Source organism: Patagioenas fasciata, chromosome 5 (assembly GCF_037038585.1).
Source record: "Patagioenas fasciata isolate bPatFas1 chromosome 5, bPatFas1.hap1, whole genome shotgun sequence".
NCBI classification, from domain to species: domain Eukaryota; kingdom Metazoa; phylum Chordata; class Aves; order Columbiformes; family Columbidae; genus Patagioenas; species Patagioenas fasciata.
In genome coordinates, this window is record NC_092524.1 from 32,109,124 (window position 1) to 32,130,319 (window position 21,196).

The 21,196-nt window shown below is 41.0% G+C and overlaps 1 protein-coding gene across 11 annotated transcripts in view; it reads left to right on the forward strand.

Annotated features, from left to right (window-relative positions):
* The window catches only part of NUMB (NUMB endocytic adaptor protein), a 95,169-nt gene extending 75,069 nt beyond the window's left edge, over positions 1-20,100 (forward strand). The window contains exons 4-11 of one of the 11 annotated variants that reach the window (XM_071809245.1): positions 1,762-1,839; positions 7,349-7,423; positions 9,333-9,473; positions 10,962-11,163; positions 13,304-13,606; positions 15,372-15,521; positions 16,382-16,525; positions 18,165-20,100. In XM_071809245.1, the coding sequence (XP_071665346.1) occupies positions 1,762-1,839; positions 7,349-7,423; positions 9,333-9,473; positions 10,962-11,163; positions 13,304-13,606; positions 15,372-15,521; positions 16,382-16,525; positions 18,165-18,865 (1,794 nt within the window). In that variant the 3' untranslated portion in view covers positions 18,866-20,100. The remainder of the gene's footprint in view (positions 1-1,761; positions 1,840-7,348; positions 7,424-9,332; positions 9,474-10,961; positions 11,164-13,303; positions 13,607-15,371; positions 15,522-16,381; positions 16,526-18,164) is intronic. The other 10 variants (XM_071809246.1, XM_065839963.2, XM_065839964.2 and 7 more) reach the window with 10 other exon arrangements.
* The last annotated feature ends 1,096 nt before the right edge of the window (positions 20,101-21,196 follow it).

Genomic DNA, 21,196 nt, shown 5'->3' on the forward strand with positions numbered 1-21,196 from the left:
AGTGTTGTTTAAAATCCATTTTGCATGATGCCTTTTCCATTAACCTTTTCTAGTTTATTAAAAAAATAATCTTGTTTAACAAGCACTTTGCTGAGAACAAAATTAACCATCATCTAAAAATGAGGTAGCTTCTGTGGATCTCTTTAGCTTTTGCTATCTTTAAAAAGCTGTTATTTAGTGTAATGCAATAGTCATTGCTCAACTTGGCAGCAGCATCCAACCCCATCTCATTATGTACGCAACACTGTGATTAATCCATTAGTTCCCCTCCTAGCGTTCAGCATATCCTGTCCAAATACATAACCATTCCTACCTCGAAAAATTAAGCTTTTCAGCTGACTGAACTTAGAGATGTTCTTTATGCACTGTCTGAGTTGACATGAAGATGTTACAGATACTGGGAGGAAAGCTCTGTGGAAGGACACGGGGCAGAGGCGCAGGGCAACACAAGTCAGGAAATGCAAAGTCGAGACTGACACTCCCTTCTTAGCTTTGTGTTTCCTGGCTTTTGTTGGCTTGCGTCAGAACCAGAGCTTTGTATTAAATATAACCCTGCTTATCAATTGGTTCTTGAGGCACTGCCCCAAGATATTTGTAATAATATTTTTAATATTGTTATCAGCAATCAACATGTTGGAATTGTACGGTGTTAATCTGGGGTCAGGGGCTGTCGCAAAGACGCTCTCTGTCTCATCTGCAGTTCTCCACCTCCTCACCGTTCCTTGCTGTGCCGTGGCTGCCTCCCGACTACAGTGGTTTGGGAGGCAGCAGGAGCAGCACTGCACTGGGCGCCAGCTTCCAGCTTCCCCTGGCCCAGGGGCAGCGTGTGCCTGAGCTCGTACCCGGCCCAGAGAAACGACCTCTCAGGAGGTTGTTTCGGATCTTGCAGGGTTGTTTTTTTTTATCTCCACAGTCTGGTAACAAAGCCAGTAAGCTAAACTGCATGCAAATATGCTTAAAATTGTGTGCTGCCTTTTTCTCAATATGAATTGGGCAATCGATATAATCACTTCCAGGCTGAAGAAATTTAGGAAGCTGTAGTTCAGGCCTTGGTATCTTTGCATGTGCCTGACTGTTCCTGTCTGAGCTGACTTTAGAGGGTTCTTATTCAGCCTATCAGTTCAGAGTTGTAGAATGAATATCTAATCTTCATATAAATATTGTATAAAGCCTTGGAAAGCTTTACAGAGGGGGAAAGAGGAAGGGACCACAAGGTAAGATGAAATTCCTCACTGTTCAGAGAGGACTGCGTGAGATATGAGGTGTAAGAATAAGCATGCAAACCAAAGCAACAAATAAAACAAAACTGTGTTTAACCCTGCTTTACACTAGTCATACATGTTTCTCCAGCTTACAAAGCATTTGCTTTGGGAAAGAGTGATCAATACAGAGCAAACTTGACAGTAATTCTGGAGTTAGAGCTTTGCATTTCACAAGAGCCCATACAGTATTTTAATTGTTGAACCACCGTGTCTGCTGCCAAGTTTGGTTTATAACCTAACTAAAGGGGACTAAACAAGAGAGAGTGAAAATAAAGTAACCACTTTGCATGAAATTGGGGCTGAAGTTCTCTTCTTTTCACCAATTTCAGGGCAGTAGCTTATTAGAACTGTGTGCGTGCCCTTTGGTCTGCATTTTCATGGGATTATTTTCACATTTGCCTGTCGCACCTTCTCATGGATAACTCTAAAAACCCCTTCCTTTCCCTCCAAACCCTATTCTTGTGTGTGCTTGTTGGTTTGAAACCCTGGGACATTTTAGCTACCTACAGTAATAGCGCTCGACTTGTCCCCCCTGTTCCTCCAGGAAAGGAAGTTCTTCAAAGGCTTCTTTGGAAAAGTAAGTCTAATGCCTCATTTGTGCTTGCACTATAAGGAGTTACATCCCTGGTATAGCACTGCCATAAAATCAGGGTGTTGAGAGTCCCCTAATCCATTTCAGAATATTTGCTTCTACAGCAGACTCGGAAATACGTTGATCAAATAAATAATATGGTTTAAAAGGCAACCTGAAACAGGAACTTGAATCCATTTGGACAGTATCAGAAATCCAGTGTTCTGAAGCAATTTGATCTTCCTGAAAAAAAGTGAATTTTCTTTTTAAACACTTAAACTTGTGCCAGCCTACATCACCTGGGCAAATATCTACAGGGCAGTTGGTGTCTGTGCCTTGTAAGTGTTTCATGGGCAGCTGCCTGGCACCAGGTGCTGGTGATGGGGGAAAGCAGGGTGCCTACATAGACCATCTCTTAAACCTTTCTTTTTTGAGCACAGTCCTAATACAAAAGTATATGAAGATGAGACTAGGCGTTTATGTACTATGTTTTTCTAATTGCAGCTCAGCTCTATAACTGAGAAATTTACTGTTTCAATCATTGCTCTTGTTTTCACGAGGACAGTGTCTGAGACGTGAAGGGAAGCAACTCTCTGTTCTTATTCAGAACACGCTGTACTGACAGCTGGGTGGTTTTATTCCTGCTGTCTCCATCTCTACAGAGCAGCACGGGTAGCCCACTGGAAGAGATCTCTCTCTCTTTTGCCTCTCATCTGTTCCCAACTTCTGTGTTTAAAATTCCTCAAAAACATTTTATTTAGTTTACGTATGGAGTTAATATAAGATGTGGCTTCTGAAGTATCTTGTTAGAAAATGAATCTTGGCTTAAATAGAAACTAACAGGTTTATGACTTCTATACATTAAAAAGTCTTTTGGAGCAGATTATTCTCTGGTTGCAGATTTGTTTTGGCTTTGCTTGGGGACTGAATGAGGTTTATTCAGCTGCTCTTTTTTCACGTTTCAGTCAGTGCTGCATATCACACAGGGACAGCTGTTTCCCCAATTGAGGTTTCTTCTGTGATCTGGGAAAGCACCCATCTAAAATGTAGTGATGGTGAAGTAAAAGGCTGTTAATATTTTTAGTGCCAAAATATCATAGGTGGGAGATCTGTTAGATTAACCAGATCATTCCTATGTGCAAATGAAATTTAAGAACTGGAATCTACAAAGACTGGAGTCAAAACATGCCATTTGCTTTGCAACTGAAAATGCTAAATACTGCTTAGAATTTACTTAAAAGAAACAGAAACCCCGCACATCTCAACCTGATCAGATATGTTAGTTTTCTTTCTGATTGTTGGTATTAGTTTACATTAGGGTACATAAGAAAGCAAAGATGTAAAAGGACAGATACTTGCATAGCACTTAATTAAAAACCTCAAAGACAGATATTTATCTATTAAATAAGCCAGCTTCCCGGTTACATCTTGGTTGCTTTTTTATGAAGTCTGGTACTTTACCAGAGCCTTGTAGATTTGCTTTGTCTTTTATTATAATATTTTGCCAGAGGGACCTACTTCTACTTCAGCCTGTGAAGTTTCATTAGTTAGCACTGAAAACACTTAAATCCACGATGTCTAGATATCTCCACAGTATCGTAGCCCAGTGACTTTATTGCAGCTTTGGTGTAAAATTGGAGCTCAAATGTAGGGGAAAACTGCCAAGAAAGGGACAGCTGTTCTCCTATTAATAATTGAGAAATACTAATAGCTCTTAATATCTTTTGGCTGTCTCATCTATAATTTCTCCGCAGATGCCTTGCATTGGGATTAATAGAATATTAAGCACCTTTGCAGTTCAGAAAACACATTAGTAGCTTTCAAAAAGTCACTCTAGACAGGTTTGCTGCTTTCCCTGTCTGTATTTTTCTCTCCCTAAAAGGTAAATCTGATGGATTTGTATCTGGAAATGTTCAGTATTGAAAATATTTTTTTTTATCTTTAAATAAAAATGAGATGTCTGTAGATAGCTCCAAGGTAGGTTTCTGCAGTTTTCTTTTGCATAGCATATGCAATGTAACCAAATCTACTGCCTTTTTAGGCAGTTCTTCATATTTTAAAGCTAAAGCTTTTGTGTTGTAATGAATAGTAGTACTGATTCGGTTATCTTTCTCATATTTGGCTCTGAGTGCATGTATTTCTTATCATGCAATGTTTTACACAGAGTCAGAAATGAAACATTTTCTTTATATATACCTCAGGCTCCAGATACATCTTACAGCTGTTTGAAAGTCTCAGAACAGAATAAAACAGGCAGAAAGACTATACATAATTTAGAAGTATTTTAAAAGTGCCTTAACGGGCAACTTCTGCTCTGGCATCCTCAAAACTTTATTTTCCACCTTACAATACAGCTGCCTCTTACCTCCATGTTCCTGTCACTTCTAACAGTTAAATTGTTGTGACCTGCACTGCTAATTAGGAAAGTACATGTATCTCTGGGGCATCGCCAACTTGTCAGAGAGGTTTCCCTCACGCCCAGCCTGTAGTGGTCCTGCTTTGTCTTTGGGCCTTGTTGTCTCTTAGGACAGGTGCCTCACCTGCCCTCCTGGAGACCTGAGTGTGAAATTACTCCAGATAACGAGTCTCGCATTGGCGCAGGTTACCGAGCTCCTGGGAAGTGCTGAGCAGCCAGGTTTCCATCGGGGCTGACTCAGCACGGCCAAGCCGGGCTTGCGGGAGTGCGTGCCACACGTGGCTCTCCTCCAGCAGCGCTGTCATCCACACACTCTTGAATAGGAAGACAAGCTACTGATCTGGGTGCCTAGATGAGTCCTTTGGTAGCAACATTCAAGACCACGCTGTTCCAGTGAATATTGGCCATTTGCCCTAGATACTTTTGGAGTCACCTATAACTGTGCACAAGCTGCAATCACGCGTTGGAGCTCCCTTCCCATGCAGTGTCTTGCATCAGGTCTGATCTTTGTCCAGTGTGTGCCAGGAGTGCGGCTGCTTGTGTCTACCCTGTAATCACGATATACTTGGCAATATTCCACCCACAGTGGAGTAGTACTTTGATTTGTATATCCAATGTAAACTGATCTGTAGAAGTATGTTCCTTTATATGCCACTTGTAGGCACGGCTAAGCTGAGGATTTAGTAGATGAGAAGATCGTATGTTGCTCAGCAGTAGTAGTTGTGGGTTTGGGATATAGACTGTAAGGACTTACTGCTTCGAAGCGATGCACAGATCATAAATCTAGAAGAAGGAATTGAGAGATGAAAGTGTGGTTTGTTTTTCTCTTAGTGTAGCAAACCCATGATTGGTTATCTTGCATGAGGAACCTTAAGTTTCTAATGGGAGATGGGGACTTAGCCCTTCAACCTTTTCATTTTATTCTGAAAAATGTGAAATTCCGTGTCTTAGCTGTTTCTAAATTCTCATTTGGTAAAATAACAGGTGAGGAGTAGCTCTGTTGAAGATCAGTACTGCTTTACGAAGTACCCAGCTCAGTTAAACTTGACTTTAATGCAAACATCAGGAACCTGTTCACTATTTCTGCAGAAAGAAGGTTTTTGTTTTCTGGAGAAAGACTTATCTTTGTTTCTAATGATGGTAATCTAAACCAGACAGTTACCTGGAGGCATTGTCTTCTTCTGACTGTATTTGCTTGAAATAAAGCTTTTAAGACTTATTAACAGCTTCTAAGAAACAGGTATGCCTTTTTAAAACAGTTCAAGGAGACAGACCTTTGCAAACCATTTGTTTTGGGGATTAATTAGGGGCTTTTAGGGTATGGAAGCTACCTGAGCATTGAAAATATGAACTATATTTTGTGGGTATTGATGCTTTTTAAGATCAGAATTTAGAAGTAACTTTTAAATGCTGCAATATTTTTGAACACATACGATGGTAAATTTAAGTACATCTTCCCTTTTGAATTATATTACATAATACTCTTTTCACTAGGCATCCCAGAATCAGACAGTTTTACTTTAAACCTTCTCTGGGGGATAGATATTTAGAAACTTGCTTCTGCAAGCACTTCTGCATAGCTTGCTTTCACACTGTGCTTATTTTCTCTCTTTTCTCTTTTAATCACTCTTCCGTACAAGTCAGTGCCATTCTCTGTTCTCACCAAGCCTTTTGAAAATGCTCAGGGTGTCATTGCTGCTTCCGAAATTAGGACAAATAGTTCCTCCCCCAAAACAAACAGAAGTTCTGCCAGGCCCATTTTCTTTGCACTTGCTGCTTTCTTTGAGAATGAAACTGATGTGATATAACAAGAGACTTTTCACTCCATGATATTTCACCCTTATAGTGTTAAAATTGGTGTTGCAGACTTGGAACATGTGGTAGCTTATGCCAGAATGTGTCCTTGCTCCATTACTTGCTGTATGAATATAAATTATATACATCTACAATGAACTATTAAAAAGAAATTCTTGCATGAAGGCACTGGCTGATACCCCCTCATCTTTTGCTGATGTTGTTCTCTTCACTCCGTGCAGTGGTCTGTGGTGGGTGCCATTAGCAGCCACAAACTATGTAAACCTAGTGCTTGAAAAAACATTATGGGGAGAATATTTTATTGACTGGCTTAAAGTATGGGGCTTGTGAATTAAGTTAACATGTTAAAAAAAAAAAAAAAATCTAGTAGTAGTTCTGTCACAACCTGTAAAATTATGTTGACATCGTACCTATTTTCTGTTTAATGAGTTAGTTTCAGAAGAATATTGTGTCAAGTGTTTATACTGTTTTTTGTGACTTTCCCTTAAAAAGTAAACAGTCTAGAAAGAGTCTGTAGTGTAAGTGGCTCCTGAAGCCTTCCTGCATTTCCCACTTGGACTCACCCTCAGCTTGCAGCAGCTGCGAGTTCCCACAGTCAGATCTTGGAGAGGAGCCAGGCGGCTCCTCCGCTGCCCCAGCCTGCTCGCACCAGTGCCTTCTCAACCTGCACACACCAAATGGTTAGGAAATCCTATTTTTCTGCCTCTCATCCAAGATGTGACATTTAGCTCTTAATAAATTAGTGGAACATGTTTGGATGATTGATCTTAGCATTAAGCTCGTAACACAGGAACTGGTGATTTTTGGGTGCCTTTAACACTGGTTTAAGATGATGCCATGATTATGCCATGCGACTGTAAGGGCAGAGGGTAGGGCTCGTGGAAATGCCAGGTAAGAATTTTCCTATGTTTAAACTTGTGCTGAAGAAGCTACCTGTGGTGTAACTCCTTATGAATTAGTGTCTTCTGACTCTTTAGTGGAATTCTTCACCCACTTGGTCGGTCTTGAATTCTTTACTGTTGGTGGATATACACCTTATTTTTGCCTCCACCTGTTGTGTGCCCTCTCCCCATCCCCACGATGTGCTGTTTCTGAAATACTGGCTTTGGCTTGGTTCTCTGAATGTTTTGCAACTTGGATTGTGTATCTGGCTTTGGGCACCCTACTGACCGTGGACTTCATCTACACTTAATGTTATGGTTCTTGGAAAGGGGAAGCGGGTGACAGTCTGATGCTGTTGGCATAAAACTGTTTTTTTTCCTTTCTTTTCTTTTTTTTTGAAAGTCTGGAAAGAAAGCAGTTAAAGCAGTCCTGTGGGTTTCGGCGGATGGACTCAGAGTTGTAGATGAGAAAACAAAGGTTAGATTTCCACTTACAAAAGTTTTGCATTTCTCTGTAATAATGTATGTGCTATAACTTCAAATGGACCCCAATATTATTTTAATGTATGTGCTATATCTTCAAATGGATACCAATCTTTATGTTAATGCAAGTGTTGTTACTTGAAAGGAAGACTGAAGTGTGTAATTAGTTTAATTAGTTGAGTAGTTTATTGTAAATGTATGTACACTTGGTATTTTTTTTTCCCCAGTTAATTTCACAGTACTCTCAAGACATATTTCATAAAATGTGGCAGGTAGCACAAGATTGGAATATTTTTGTTGCATTTACCAGAAGAACCTTTTTTTTTCCTGATAAGTTCTGTTGACATTGAGCTTGGAGCATCCCTTGACTTCGTTCTGCACCACTGCAGAAGGGTGCAATAGTAATACATGAACAAACTCATGTTAATCAATACAATTTTTAGTGCATCCAAATCCTAGAATGGGTCCGAATGAACACAAACTACCTTCCAAAAATGCAATGAAGAGCGTAGATGAAATAGGAGGGTTTTGCCTTCAGACTCAAGCTAAAGAGTAACATAAAATTTGATGATTTCTAATTCTAATCTCTTAGCTGCTGGTCTGAAGTGGAAGAAGACTAATGTGTTTGTGACATCCTTCTAGATTGTTTTACAATTGTTTTAAGTCGTGGAATAGCACAGTGCGTACCACCACAGCAACTGCGTGCAAGTAATAGCAAACAATTCTTGGTTTTATCGAGATGTAGGCAATTAGAAATTAAGACCATTAGGCTTACCTATATAAGCGTACTAGTATTTTAAAAGATGGCATGGCCATCGCAACAATTTTACTCTCATTAGTCTGAAATAATTAATTTTATTTTCACATCATTTACATTGTCCAACTAAAAGATGGTTTCTGTAAGCCAACACTGAGAAGCAGGTAGAGATAATTCACATCCTTCTGTAGTACAATCACCTGTCAAATACTCACTCTGTGGCCAGACTTCCCTAGGGCCGCTGCTGTGCTCTGGTTCATCAGCGCTACAGTCGCTGTCTCTTAAGAATACAAACATACCGATGCAGGTGAATTCAGTCTACTGATTGCCTCATTTGAAAATAATAGTACATGTATTATTTTTAGAAATGTTACTGCATATATCAAATCTTTAAAAATTGAATTTTAATAAGCTGTGCACACACTGGAGGTAATTAAAAGTATAGGACTTAAAAAGAGCATATACTATTGCCTCCTGGTGGTTGAATACATTAACACAGGTGCCAAGTACTAACCACCAACCAAAAGAAACAGTTTTGAAAAAAATATTGAAAAAATTATTTTTAAGTAAGATGCCATAGTTCTTTAATTCTACTATCTCCTTTTTAGAAACACTTTTCTCCTCAGTCTGTGGGAGCAAATCGAGGGTGTTTGATAGTACCAGTGCCGCTGGTACATCCCGACTTAGCCCACTGGCAGATCAGCTTTGGCTTTTTGTGTAGCAGCTGCCAGACCTTCCCACTGGCAGACCTCCCTTCTAAGTTTCGGTGTTGTGTTTTAGCCACAGTAAGGATTTTTTGATTGCAAGATTACCAGAGCTGCTGTCAAAATAAAATACAACAAAAACATGGGCTTCATAGTCTGGAGGAGAGATCTTAGGAATTGTTTGGGTCCCTAAATTCTCAAGTGGTACCTTGGCACGCTTCTACCAAAGGTGGAAAATGCCATCTGTCCTTTTTATTTCATACTGGAGTAGATTCTGAATGGTGAATTCATTGACAGATAATTAAAGCCACATCCTCTGTCTATGCTCTTTTTAGTATAACTCATCTTCTTGCAGTTAATACTGAAAATTACTTGTTCAAGAATTTCTCTGTATCTTCTCACGTTTCTTTTATTTTGGGGTGGGGCGGATTTTTCCCCTCCAGGATCTTATAGTTGATCAGACAATAGAGAAAGTTTCTTTCTGCGCACCTGACAGGAACTTTGATCGGGCATTCTCCTACATCTGTCGAGATGGCACAACGAGACGCTGGATATGCCACTGCTTTATGGCTGTAAAGGACACGGTAAGTTTAATATGGTGTGTGTCCAACTCTCCCAGCTTCTAGCTGAAAATTATGCTCGGCAAAATTAACTACCTAGAATAATGCAGTACGTTTTGATGTCAGCTAAAATATTACTTAGTCCTTGAAAATTGTTTTAGTTCTAATCCTCTATATCTGAATTATTTGCCATCCGTCTCTGGTATCGTCTTGTGGAGAGAAACGGTGCCCAGCATGCAGGAATGCAGTCAGCCTCAGACATCTCTAGCAGAAGGGAACTACTCTTCTAAAAATAGAAGATATTCTCATCTGAAAATGTATACAGCCAAAAACTGAAACGGCAATGACAGTTTTTCCAGGGTAAAATCATAGTGAGTAAATACAGATTGGTTAAGAATGCAACCTCTTGTATGCAAATGTTATCTTGAGTGGAAAGTCATTTGAATATTAAGGGATGGAGCTAAACTGAATTAAATTAGCATCCTGTTTGCTTCTAAGTGATAAGAGTTTTTTCCAGTAGAAGGTTTGAAATTATCTCTGTCAGTCTCTTGCTGTGTAGACTTAAGTTATTTAACTCCATGATCTGGCCTCTTGCTTTTTCTGCTTTTTGTTGAATATTATACAAAGTGCTTGAAACCTCATGCAAGTTCATTGTGTGAACCCCACATAGCTGCATGTTCAGAGCAATTGTACTTGGAAATCTATCATTTTTTTTAAGAGAAAGCACAAAGTTAGAAATTCCCAGTTAAACTTATATTAGAGCTGGAACATTTCTATTTTCTTCTGTGAATAACGGGTCAGTTCACGTACTGATTATTACAGATGAATTGAGCTATTGGTAGTTATAGCATATCTGGCTCAGCTGTAGCTGCTGTATCTGCTGGATTCCTGGGCTTCCTCCAACTTGAATTTCCTTATTGCAGTTCTTTGACCTCACTGTTTAATAATGGTAGTGCTTTCCAGAAGCACTTAAGGGTTAATCATGGTTAATAATGGATGTGCTTTTAATACCAACTCGTGTGTTTGGTCGGGTCAATTAAGAGGTGTAAGTAGTCACCACTGTACTTTTAATTTTCATGCTTGCACACAGCAGTGCCTCCCTGAGCCCTCTATAAACTTTGTCCATCTGAGAATAGCTCTTATCTGTCCTGGGACTTACAGAGAAGATGGCCTTACAGGAGTTTCTCTGTGCACAAATGTGTACAGAGGTGAGGGATCAGTGCAGGCATGTTATCGCACTAGCATTTTAGGAGCAGTTGAACTAAACAGATTATCTGACAATCTCTTTCATTTCTGGGTGGCCTCCTTGAACACAGCTTGTGCATTAGTCAGTGGGAGTCTTTATATACCAGGTTTAATTTTAGAGCCATACAAAAGGTGACCAATTACAGTAGTTCTCTTTAATGCCTTAATGAGATTCCTCTTGTAAAGCAAGGTTGTCGCTCTGCGATGCTCGAAGCACACGTATGTTTCTGTTCCAGTGACTGTATGACGCAATGTTGTCTTGTGCAGGGGGAGAGGTTGAGTCACGCCGTGGGCTGTGCATTTGCAGCATGCCTGGAGCGCAAGCAGAAGCGGGAGAAGGAGTGTGGAGTGACGGCCACCTTTGATGCCAGCAGAACCACATTCACTAGAGAGGGGTCATTCAGGGTCACTACAGCTACTGAACAAGCGGAGAGAGAGGAAATTATGAGACAGATGCCGGATGCTAAAGGTAGGGGCTGCGACTTAAACAGTCATCCACAGTGAGCAAAACCAGTGCCGAGGTGAATTGGAGCCTGTGCAAGGATTGAGACTTCATGTCCTTGCAGCATTCCCACTCTTTACCATTATTATGTACAAATCGTATTCCCAGGTGCTTGTCCTTTCACAAAATGAAAACTGCTCCCAGGTACACTGGCAACATGTTTTTCCACATCTCTAGAAAAAGTACAAGTGACTTCATATGTAGAAGCTGCTCCTACTTTGTTTTGTCAGCTTGCTTTATGGCAGAGAACACCATAGGTAATAAAAGGCCTTATTAGAAAAATGTTGTAAAAATGTAACAAGCCTGCCAGACATGAAGTAATCCTTTTTGTAGTCTAAAGTTTAAGGTAGATGAACAGAAAATTATATGCATTTTTCTTAGAAAATAATCTATTTTTATTTTAAAGGCAGGTTACAAAGTGTTCTAGAGTCATGTTGTGTGAGGGAAGAACAGATTAATCACAGTCTGCTTTCTGGGGAAAAAGTCCCAAACCAAAACAACAACACCTCCCATAAAACACATAACTGCTGCACTGTTAATTACAATCAAAATCAATGACTAACTGATTTGAGAGGAGTTAGTTTTTACACCTTAGCCATTTAAAGTGTTCTGAAATTCAAGTGAAAGCAGAACTCTTTGCCCAAGTTTTATTATAAGTAGCAGAGTTCTACAGCTAACAAAAAGAATATTATAAATATTGTTCATAGTCCTCTTTACAATGGAGTTGAACTACTGTTGTTTCAGAGGGTTCCACAGCAAGTTTTAGGCTGCCCCTCAGTTGCAAAACTTTAATCTTCGTTTTCATCATCCATCTGCTTGTTCCCATGCGTTAGTTTTCAAATGTGCTAAATGAAGCTTAAACACAAGGCCTTTGTTACTTGAGGGCATGAGTCAAAGTCTTGACTCAATGAAGGTGTGTGAAATCCTTTCCAAGAAAGACTGATTAGAAAAGTTTCACTTGAACGAGCAGCTGCAACTCATGGGTACTGAAGCTTGCAAGACAACATAATTAGTTCCTCCTACCATTCCAGCTCCTCAGAAATCTCTGGTGTGACTCCTCTCTGTATCAGACTTCAAGTTACTCTGTTGATGTGCCAACCACAAATGTCATTGTTTTCCCTAAGATGTTTGGAGAGCAATATAGGTAAAATGAGAGTTCACACCAGGATGGTGAAATTTCCCCTTGCCCAGCTGTATTGAGCTGTGTTTATTGTCCTTAAAGCCAATTCTCTTATGATGTGAGTGAGAATTTTCCTAGAGATGGAAAAATCCACATTGCTGTTCTAATCATAGATGCCATCATTTAAACTAGGTTTTTTACGATATTTCTGCCGTTAGGCCTGGTAGACAGGAACACTGTGATACTATGCAGAACTCCACAAAGTGAAGCAGCTGACTTTAAGTTGGAGGAGCTTCCAGTGCAAATAACTAGTGACTGGGTGGTAACACTACAACTAAATTCAGTTCACGAAGTGACACAGGAACATCCTGTAATGGTAGCAAGGCCTGTCAGCTCAGAGGCTGGATCTGCCTTGCAGCACATATCCATCTCTCTGTTGGGTGTTCCCTGGCAGAGCTGCAGCCCCAGCACTGAATGCAGCCCAACCCATTAAGTGCTGCTGCTACCTTTGTTTTGGCTGCTGGAGCTTGTGCAGTGTGTTTGGTTACTGCTGCTGATTCTGCAGGGGCAGGAGGGCGCCTTTGAAAACAAAATCCTAGAGCTGGGTTGTACTGCTGCTGAGCTGAGCTGCCCTAAGTGACTTCATACATACAGTCTGTAGTTATATTTCAGCCATAGTTCTGTGTGAGGCAAAATAAGGGTCTCAAACACACAATATGCTTTTCAGTCTTTATCACAGATAAATTACAAGTATTCCTGAGGGTCTCAGGACTAACTAGAAAGAATGCTTACATAAGACCATGACTGGATGTACGTAAAGTGACATGGTGAAGACAGTTAAGGTATACAGAAATTATATTTCTGCTGTGATATAAAAACTCATTTGGAAGAGTACTAGTTATGCAAATTCCTCCAATTAATCTTTTCAAAACAGGCAGTTGGACACTACTTTGCTTTACTCGTCTAACCTCACCCTGTTTCCTCCAGCAGTTGAAACAGAAGCGAAAACAGTAGCACCAGGTGCGGCACCAAACAATACTGCCCCCTCTTCTGGCTCACCAACCTCTCCTACTGCTGAAGCTGCTGCCTCTCTGGATAAAGAAATGAGCAATCCCCATGCTATTCCCCGGAGGCATGCCCCTATAGAACAGCTTGCCAGGCAAGGGTCTTTCAGGGGCTTCCCTGCCCTTAGCCAAAAGATGTCTCCTTTTAAACGCCAGTTGTCTTTGCGAATAAATGAGCTGCCTTCAACAGTGCAAAGGAAGACTGATTTCCCCATGAAAAACTCAGGTAAAACCACATGGTTCCAGTGAAACATTACCTTAAATTGTCTCTTCTTCCTTTCCTTTTCTGTGCCTTCAAATAACTCCCTATTTTCTAGTAATTCCTTCTTCCTGCCTCATGTGGATCATTTCTCATGAACAAGCATTGCCGTGTCAGAAAACTTCTGCTTTGGAAGTAGGCAAGAATTTAAAATGCAGTATTCACATGCAGAAGACAAACAGCTTTAATCGCTGTCTGAAATACTGGAGCGCAGTTTGAAGTGTTCCAGGAATGGGTGTTGGTGAATTAGTAGGTGCTAGCTCTTCCCTCTGAGTCACTGAACCAGTTCCTCCACTTAATGCCAGGGCATCTTGAGAGACAAATCCCTTTGAGGCCTTAACCACTTGTCATGGGATCATGTGATGCTTTCCTGCAGTCTGTCCTTCTGCCTGTCTGAATTCTTCTTTCTGAGAGCAATGAAGTGGCTTTTTACCTCGCACTAAAAGAAACTTTACTGTTCAGGTGGTACAGCTGGCTCTATCAGTAACGCATGACACAGTTTTCACATGATGGTAGTGGGGTTTTATAGTGTCATCCCAATGTAAACACCTGGGATGCTCAGTACCTTGTGTAAAGTCCTAGAATCCCCTTAGCTGGGTTATCCTGCCAGCCAGCTGTACTTGCACTTGGCAACAGAGCTAGTTTTAGGGCTCTAAGCTTTTAAGTGAAAGTTACTGTGGCAAAGGCAAAACCAACAAAACCACCCAGCCTTCTCTTACAATCATTATTTGGTGATCTTTGCTTTAAGATCAGCACCGAGCAGTCATAGTGCACAGCTTAGTAGCGATGCTCACTGAGCACACTGCGATCTGAGTGGTTTGTAATTCAGGACATTTCTGATGCATGTTCCCACATATGCCGCTGTCAGTGCTGCCGTCGTACCACATGCGATGTATTGGAATATCCCTCAAAGAATCAATTTTTGGGCATGCCTCCCCATGAATTTTAAATATGTTGCATGTTGTGTCCAGACATAGCATGGGTTTTTTTTTATACTATTTGTGCTTAATTATAACTGCTCATGTCAGTTTTGGGCAATGAAGGACTGATGATCAGTGCTTTTGAAAAGCAGTGCGATTAGTAATAATGAGAACATCTGGTCAGTTGGCAGTTTTACTCCAGATGTTACTTTATCCACATTATGCTGATGCTTGGTTTTAAACTGAGCATCCATTTTATTAGATCATTGAGCTTTTGCTTTTCATCATTCTATCACAGGAGCCAGGGATTTTAGCTACTGCTGAACTGGAGCAAGCAGTGTTCTATCTCTAGACTTAACTTGCCACTGTACATTGCTGTCAACACGTTTAAACTTCATCTAGTTACTGTGGAAGTATGTTGCTGGAACACTTAAACCTATCATAAGTATTTTCATTTTGCAGAGTGCCAAATCTTAGTGCCAAATCCTTGATATGTTTAGTACTTTAATACTGGAAGATTTAGATCTCTACTAAAGCTATAGAAAACCCTTTTATTTTCTGAAATGAACATCCTCTTGCATTAACACAGAAAAGCAGTAATAACTGACTTTAAATCTGGAATGCTGATCTCCTTACCCTCTATTTCAGGTCAGGTCTTCAAAACTGATTTTAAAACTGTCACGCAAATCAGTAGCAGGAACATCTAGGACATAAGGGAACTAATTACGTTTCAGTTTCACGTTAGTGAAATAAAATAAATTGTTTCTGTATCCTTTAAACTTCTAATTTAATGAATTCTGTTTACATTTTAGTCCCTGAGGTGGAAGGGGAAACAGACAGCATTAGTGCCCTGTGCTCTCAGATCACCAGTGCTTTCAGCACACCATCAGAAGATCCTTTCTCTTCGGCCCCCATGACAAAACCAGTGACAGTAGTCGCACCACAGTCTCCTGCCTTTCAAGGTTTGTGATTGCTTTGCATGCTGTGGTCATGCTGAGTGAGGCCTGAACGCACATAATGTTGCTTTTCAGTAACACCTGGTCTTAATTTCTTGTGCAAGTCCTATTATCAGTATTCTGGGGGAATGCATCCTGCTTTATTCATCTTGTCTGTGTAGTTATTCTGTGTTTTTGTTTTTAACAAGAAGTTCATGCACCTACCACACGATAGTTACCTGTAAAAGGGACTGGCTTTGAGATAATGACTATTTTAACTTTCTGCCTCCTGAACTGCAAAAACCTTAACAACTGAGTCTCACAGGAACTAAATCCCACAAGGGAAGGGATTTTGTGCCACCACGTGATTACTGTTTTTCACGCACACTCTTATAAAAGTTGTGGAGAGATGGCCAACTATAGAACTCATAGCAGCCTCTAATCTTCATTTCACTCATATGCTCTTATACAAGTCATGTGAAAAAATAACCTCTCCTTGTTAAATGTAGTTACCGTTATTTTGCATCTATAATCTGTTCTTCTTTTGAATCTAAAAGTAACCATACAGTAACTTCTGGTGAGCCATATCTCTTTATACATAAAAACAACAAATTTAACTTCAGCCGATCATCGGAACTCAAGACCTCATCAAATACATAAAAATCCACCATCCCACAATTCTCTTCACAAGTGTTGGATTCGTAAAATGGAATTTACTACCTTTAGTGGCTGTCAGTCCAGTTTGGCTAATTTACCCGAAATGCTGTCATGTGGAAGTGTCTAAGAATTGTTGTATGTTGGTAGGTATGACATGGTCCACTAACATTCCAGTCACGTGCATGCCTTGCATGAATTAATTGCACTGATGTTGTCTGCTCCCATTTTAGTTAATGGCACTGCCTCTGCCTTCTGTGTGCTTGCTGCTAAACCATCCCAAGCTGCTGTAATGTCCACAGCTCTGCCAGTTCGGGAAACCAATCCTTGGGCTCATGCTCCTGCTGCTCATACTGGAGCTGCAGCCGTGGTCACTGGTAAGAGTGGAAGTAAATCCTCTGCATTGCTATGAGAACTTGAATCAGAAGCATAATCGAGCCCTTGAGACAGTTGTCAGTGCCACTTAATGGCAAGTGGAAGGAACACTAACAAAAGCTGGAAGTAGTAGCACTTTGCACAACTGGATGGAGGGAAGCGATGAACTCGCTGGTTCTGTGTCTATAAGCTGGACTGATTCTTATTTTGGCAGCATCTTAGAAAATCCACTGCTTAAAAAGGAAGTAATGAAATAGTGTGTGTGTGTGTGTGTGGAGGTGAAGGGAAAAGCATCTTTTGTGTGTTCTTTCCACTAACATATGCAAAGGGAGATTAAGTTGGGTACTTAAAGGCTTTAGAGGTTCATTTCTTCTGTTTAATACATTTAGTCTGTCCTTCCAGTGCTTGTCTGTAGTTATATACAATGTAAGGTGGTACTTGAAATGGCTGTCAGCCACGTGGACACGTGTGATACCAAACTGTCCTAATGTAAGCTCAGCTCGAAAAGAGCAACTTTGCTACTGAAATAGTAGGTTCTGCTTTGCCCTGTAGGAGTACCAGGCACAGTTTCATTAAGACAGAGACCCTGAGCTCTGCCTTGAACAGTTTCCTGCTGTAGAAACAACAGTAAACCAATCTTTAGGTGGCATTTAATGAGATCAGGCTCAATGAGGACTACTGAGCAGTAATGATTTTCCACTTCTCCAAAACACTCAGTAGCACAAGAATTGCAGAGCCATCTCTAGCAGGTCCTTTGGGAGGGAAAGAGAATTTGAAACGGTAGGGAGAAGGAAAAGCAGAATTCAGCTGGAGGGGAGATAGTTTTGAAACTGTGAGAGGAAAGGAAATGATGGTGTGTGGGTTTTGTTGTGTTTTTTTGTTGTTGGTGGTGGGTTTTTTTAATTGTTAAAGATGAGTGAGTTAAAAACCAGAACTGTTTTTATAGATGCTAGTTGTTGAGCATTGCCAAAGGGTTTGAGAGGTTAACAACTTGAGTTATACCTGAAAAGAGTAAGGGAAAAGTGGAGATGGAGGAAGAACATAAACAAAGGAGTCATATTAAGTATAGTTTACATATTATATAGTCATTTGATTAGATGTATTGCCTTAAATGTTCATGTATATTGTAGTGAGCACTTACACTTCAGCATGTATGGGACAGAAAAATGAATGTTGTCTTAAACTCAGAGTACCATTATATTATTGCCTAGAGAGGGCGATTTAGGATACAGAGCAAATGAGTCTTAAAAACAGTTCCGTATAGCTTGGTGTTTTAATTGACCAGGCCTGAGCCTCAGAAGCTGATACTCCCCAGTTAGAGGAATTAGTGGTTATGGACTAGACAGACCATTGCTCCCCAGTTCTGAGTGCAGGTGGCAGCTCTCCTGCATGCCCTGGAGTCTCAGATCTCTGCTATTAAAAAAAAAAAATAAAATAAAAAAAAATCCACCTTTCTTGATCAACGTTGTCCTATAACAGAACAGTAGAGTGGATGCATGAAGATGCTTCCAGTGTTGGTGGCAGTCTGTCCTGTGGAGAGAGGAGGCCTGTCCGTTCTTGTGTACATCCTCCAGCCTTTCTAACTGATTAAAGGGTGAGGACTTGGAAACATTAATGAGTTCCCCACGCTTTCCTTCCCAGGCACTGAATGGAGCAGCACCTCCTCAGGTGCGGCCTCACCAAGTCCTTTCCAAGGAAACCACAGACGTACTCCCTCAGAGGCAGACCGCTGGTTGGAAGAGGTCTCAAAGACTGTCAGAGCCCAGCAGCAGCCAGCCCCAGCCCCACAGCCACTCCTCCAGCCTCCTCCAGCAGCTTCCCAGTCAGCACCAGCCTACCCAGTCAGCACCTTCATTGCTCCTCAGCCTGTGCCGGTGGGTGTGGTGCCGCCCATGCAGCCACCGTTTATTCCAGCGCAGCCCTACGCCGTAGCAAACGGGATGACCTATGCAGCCCCAAGCGTACCTGTGGTGGGGATCACACCTTCCCAGATGGTGGCCAACGTCTTTGGCACGGCGAGCCACGCTCCCGCAGCCCATCCACATCAGTCACCCAGTCTTGTCAAACAGCAGACGCTCCCTCAGTACGAAAGCAACAGCGCTACCGCCAGCCCTTTCTTCCACCCGCCCGTGCAGCACAACGGCTCTGCAGCTTTCAACGGGGTTGAGGGTGGGAAATGGGCTGCAGAGGACAAGCATTCGCAGCCCCCCGCTGCGCCACAGGTAGACCCCTTCGAAGCACAGTGGGCAGCACTGGAGAGCAAGACAAAGCAGCGCACCAACCCTTCGCCGACTAACCCCTTCTCAAGTGATCTACAGAAGACATTTGAGATTGAACTCTAAGCAGTCCCGGAGGGGGTGGATAAAATGTACATTAGGATAGAGGGATAAAGGGAGCAGAGGGGACTGTTTCTGATCAGTTTGCTTTGATAATCCCAAAGGTCCCTTCAAACAAAAATGGGTTAGAAAGAGGGAGCAATTACGAGAAGGATATAAACATACAGAGAATTTACCGTGCAGTTCTTAAGAAATGCTGGAGCTGCCCCAGTCTGCATTCCCTCCTTTCTTGGAGAGCTGGAAGTCAAACAGAGCAAAGCAAGGCACCCAGTCCCAAAGCCTGTTCTGCAGAAACAGCAATTATCTCACAGAAAGGGAGGCAGATTTTGTACCTGAGTCCTCCCGATGCCGTGTGAGTCCTGGACATTCCCCCTCAGGGAAAAATTGGGGTGGGGTGGGGGTGGATATGGGTGGGAGATTGTCACCTGCTTAGCAAAAGCTGGGTTTGTGGAAAAAAAGTTGAGCTTCCATTTTGAGTAACACAGTGAATATTATATGTAAAAAATAAAGTAAAGCCAAAATCTTTATTTTTATGCATTTAGAATATTTTAAATAGTTGGTTATTAAAAGCTGTATGAGTTGTAAGTAATCTTGCCAAAGGTTAAAAACAAAGGGGGTTGGATGTAAGAAATTGTACATAAGATTGATTTATCTCTGATTCTTATTGTAAGTAATATTGGGGGGGTGGAAAAAGGGGCTCTAGCTTGTTCTTGTATCTGTTCATTGTAAGTAGCATATTGCAACAACAATCACAGCCCAGTAAGTCATGATAGTGTAGTTTTAAATAAAGAAAATTAAAGAACAGTATTGTCATGGTTTGAAAACCATGGGGAAAATTTACTGGTTTTTATTGGAATGAAGCTACATGTTATATATAGTATGGGTTTTTTCCTTTCATGTATTGCTGCAGTTTTGTTGTCTTAATCTATTGGTTCTAACACTACTGTGACAACTTACTGTAATCATATCTACATCCTGGGGCTACCTGGGAAACCATTTTATGTTTGTCTGTCAATAGATCTTAGAGGTTTTTAACTTTGTTTTTATTTTTTTCCCCACTGATTTGTGAAACCTTGTGGTTAAGGCTGCAGCTGGTCCAGGTTCTGCCTCTGGTGACTTGTGAAAACCATCTCATTTAAACTTTACTTTTAAACTTTGGCCTTACAAGCAAATGTAAGTTATATATATTTGTACTGATGATTTATAATCTGCTTTAACAAAAATAAATGTTGGTGGTAGAAGCACTGTCTGTGAAAGCTTTATTCCCCTCCCCCTTTCAGTTTTCAGCATTTGCCGTTCTGGGTGTCTTCTCTGTTATTGGGGGATGTAGAAGAGCGCTGCTTGCCAACCTAGATGCTCCGTAATGGTGTCTTAGCACCTCTCATTTTTACAGCACATGAGGCTACCCTGAACTTTGAGGCTTGCAGATATCCTTGCTAATTAAAGCTCTGAAATGCAGGGCTTTGCTGAAAACATCAGATAATGGGTTTACATCACTGTATTTTCTAACATTGAGCATTTACATACAGACAAATATGAAGACAGTAACATTCAAAAAGGAAAACTCACTCTGTTTTCTTTTCCCTGCTGCCAGGAGTGCAAATCCTAAGAGGTGCATAAGACAGTATTTTCATTCCTTTTGTGTTCTCCCAGTAAGCTGACACCTACTGTGTTAGTATGACTGTTTCTTACTGCATTCTGGTAGTTTTAGACCTCAAGAAAAGTCAGCCTGTGAAACCTGAAGGGGAAGAAATGTTCTCTTTGTTGGGCTCTAGTGTTTGAGCTGGAGAGCAGTTTTCCATTTCCAGAGTACAGCAAGCCTTGCAGGGACATGGTCAATTCTTACCTTTGTTCAGTATGGTATGAATAGTCAGGACCAACACTCCCTATAGTACCAATGCTTTTTTTCAGCTTTCAAAAAGCAAGCAAATAAATGTATACATTTCTAATAGAATAGAATAGGCTGTTCATGCTTGCTTTCCTGATATGCCATAGCTTTCACAGCAGTGCCCAAAGTTCAGATGAACATAGCCCAGTGTAGCTACATCCCTCCCCTGCCCCAGAGATAACAGTGAAGGAGATAGAGCCTTCCTACAATCCATTGGTTAGGGAAGAAAGTTAACATCTTGATTCTCAAAAAAATTCAGTTAGGCAGTTAAGTGGCACTATATCAAGGGGAAAGCTCAGCTTGCCAAACAGAAGAAACAGAAAAGACCCTTTAGTTAACTAGTGCAGTGCTGACACGTATTTAAAGCAGGGAACTGCACGGCTTCAAATACCAGCCGTAATACCCAGGAGGTCAGGACAAACACTTCACTGAGCACCTTCAGTGCTGAC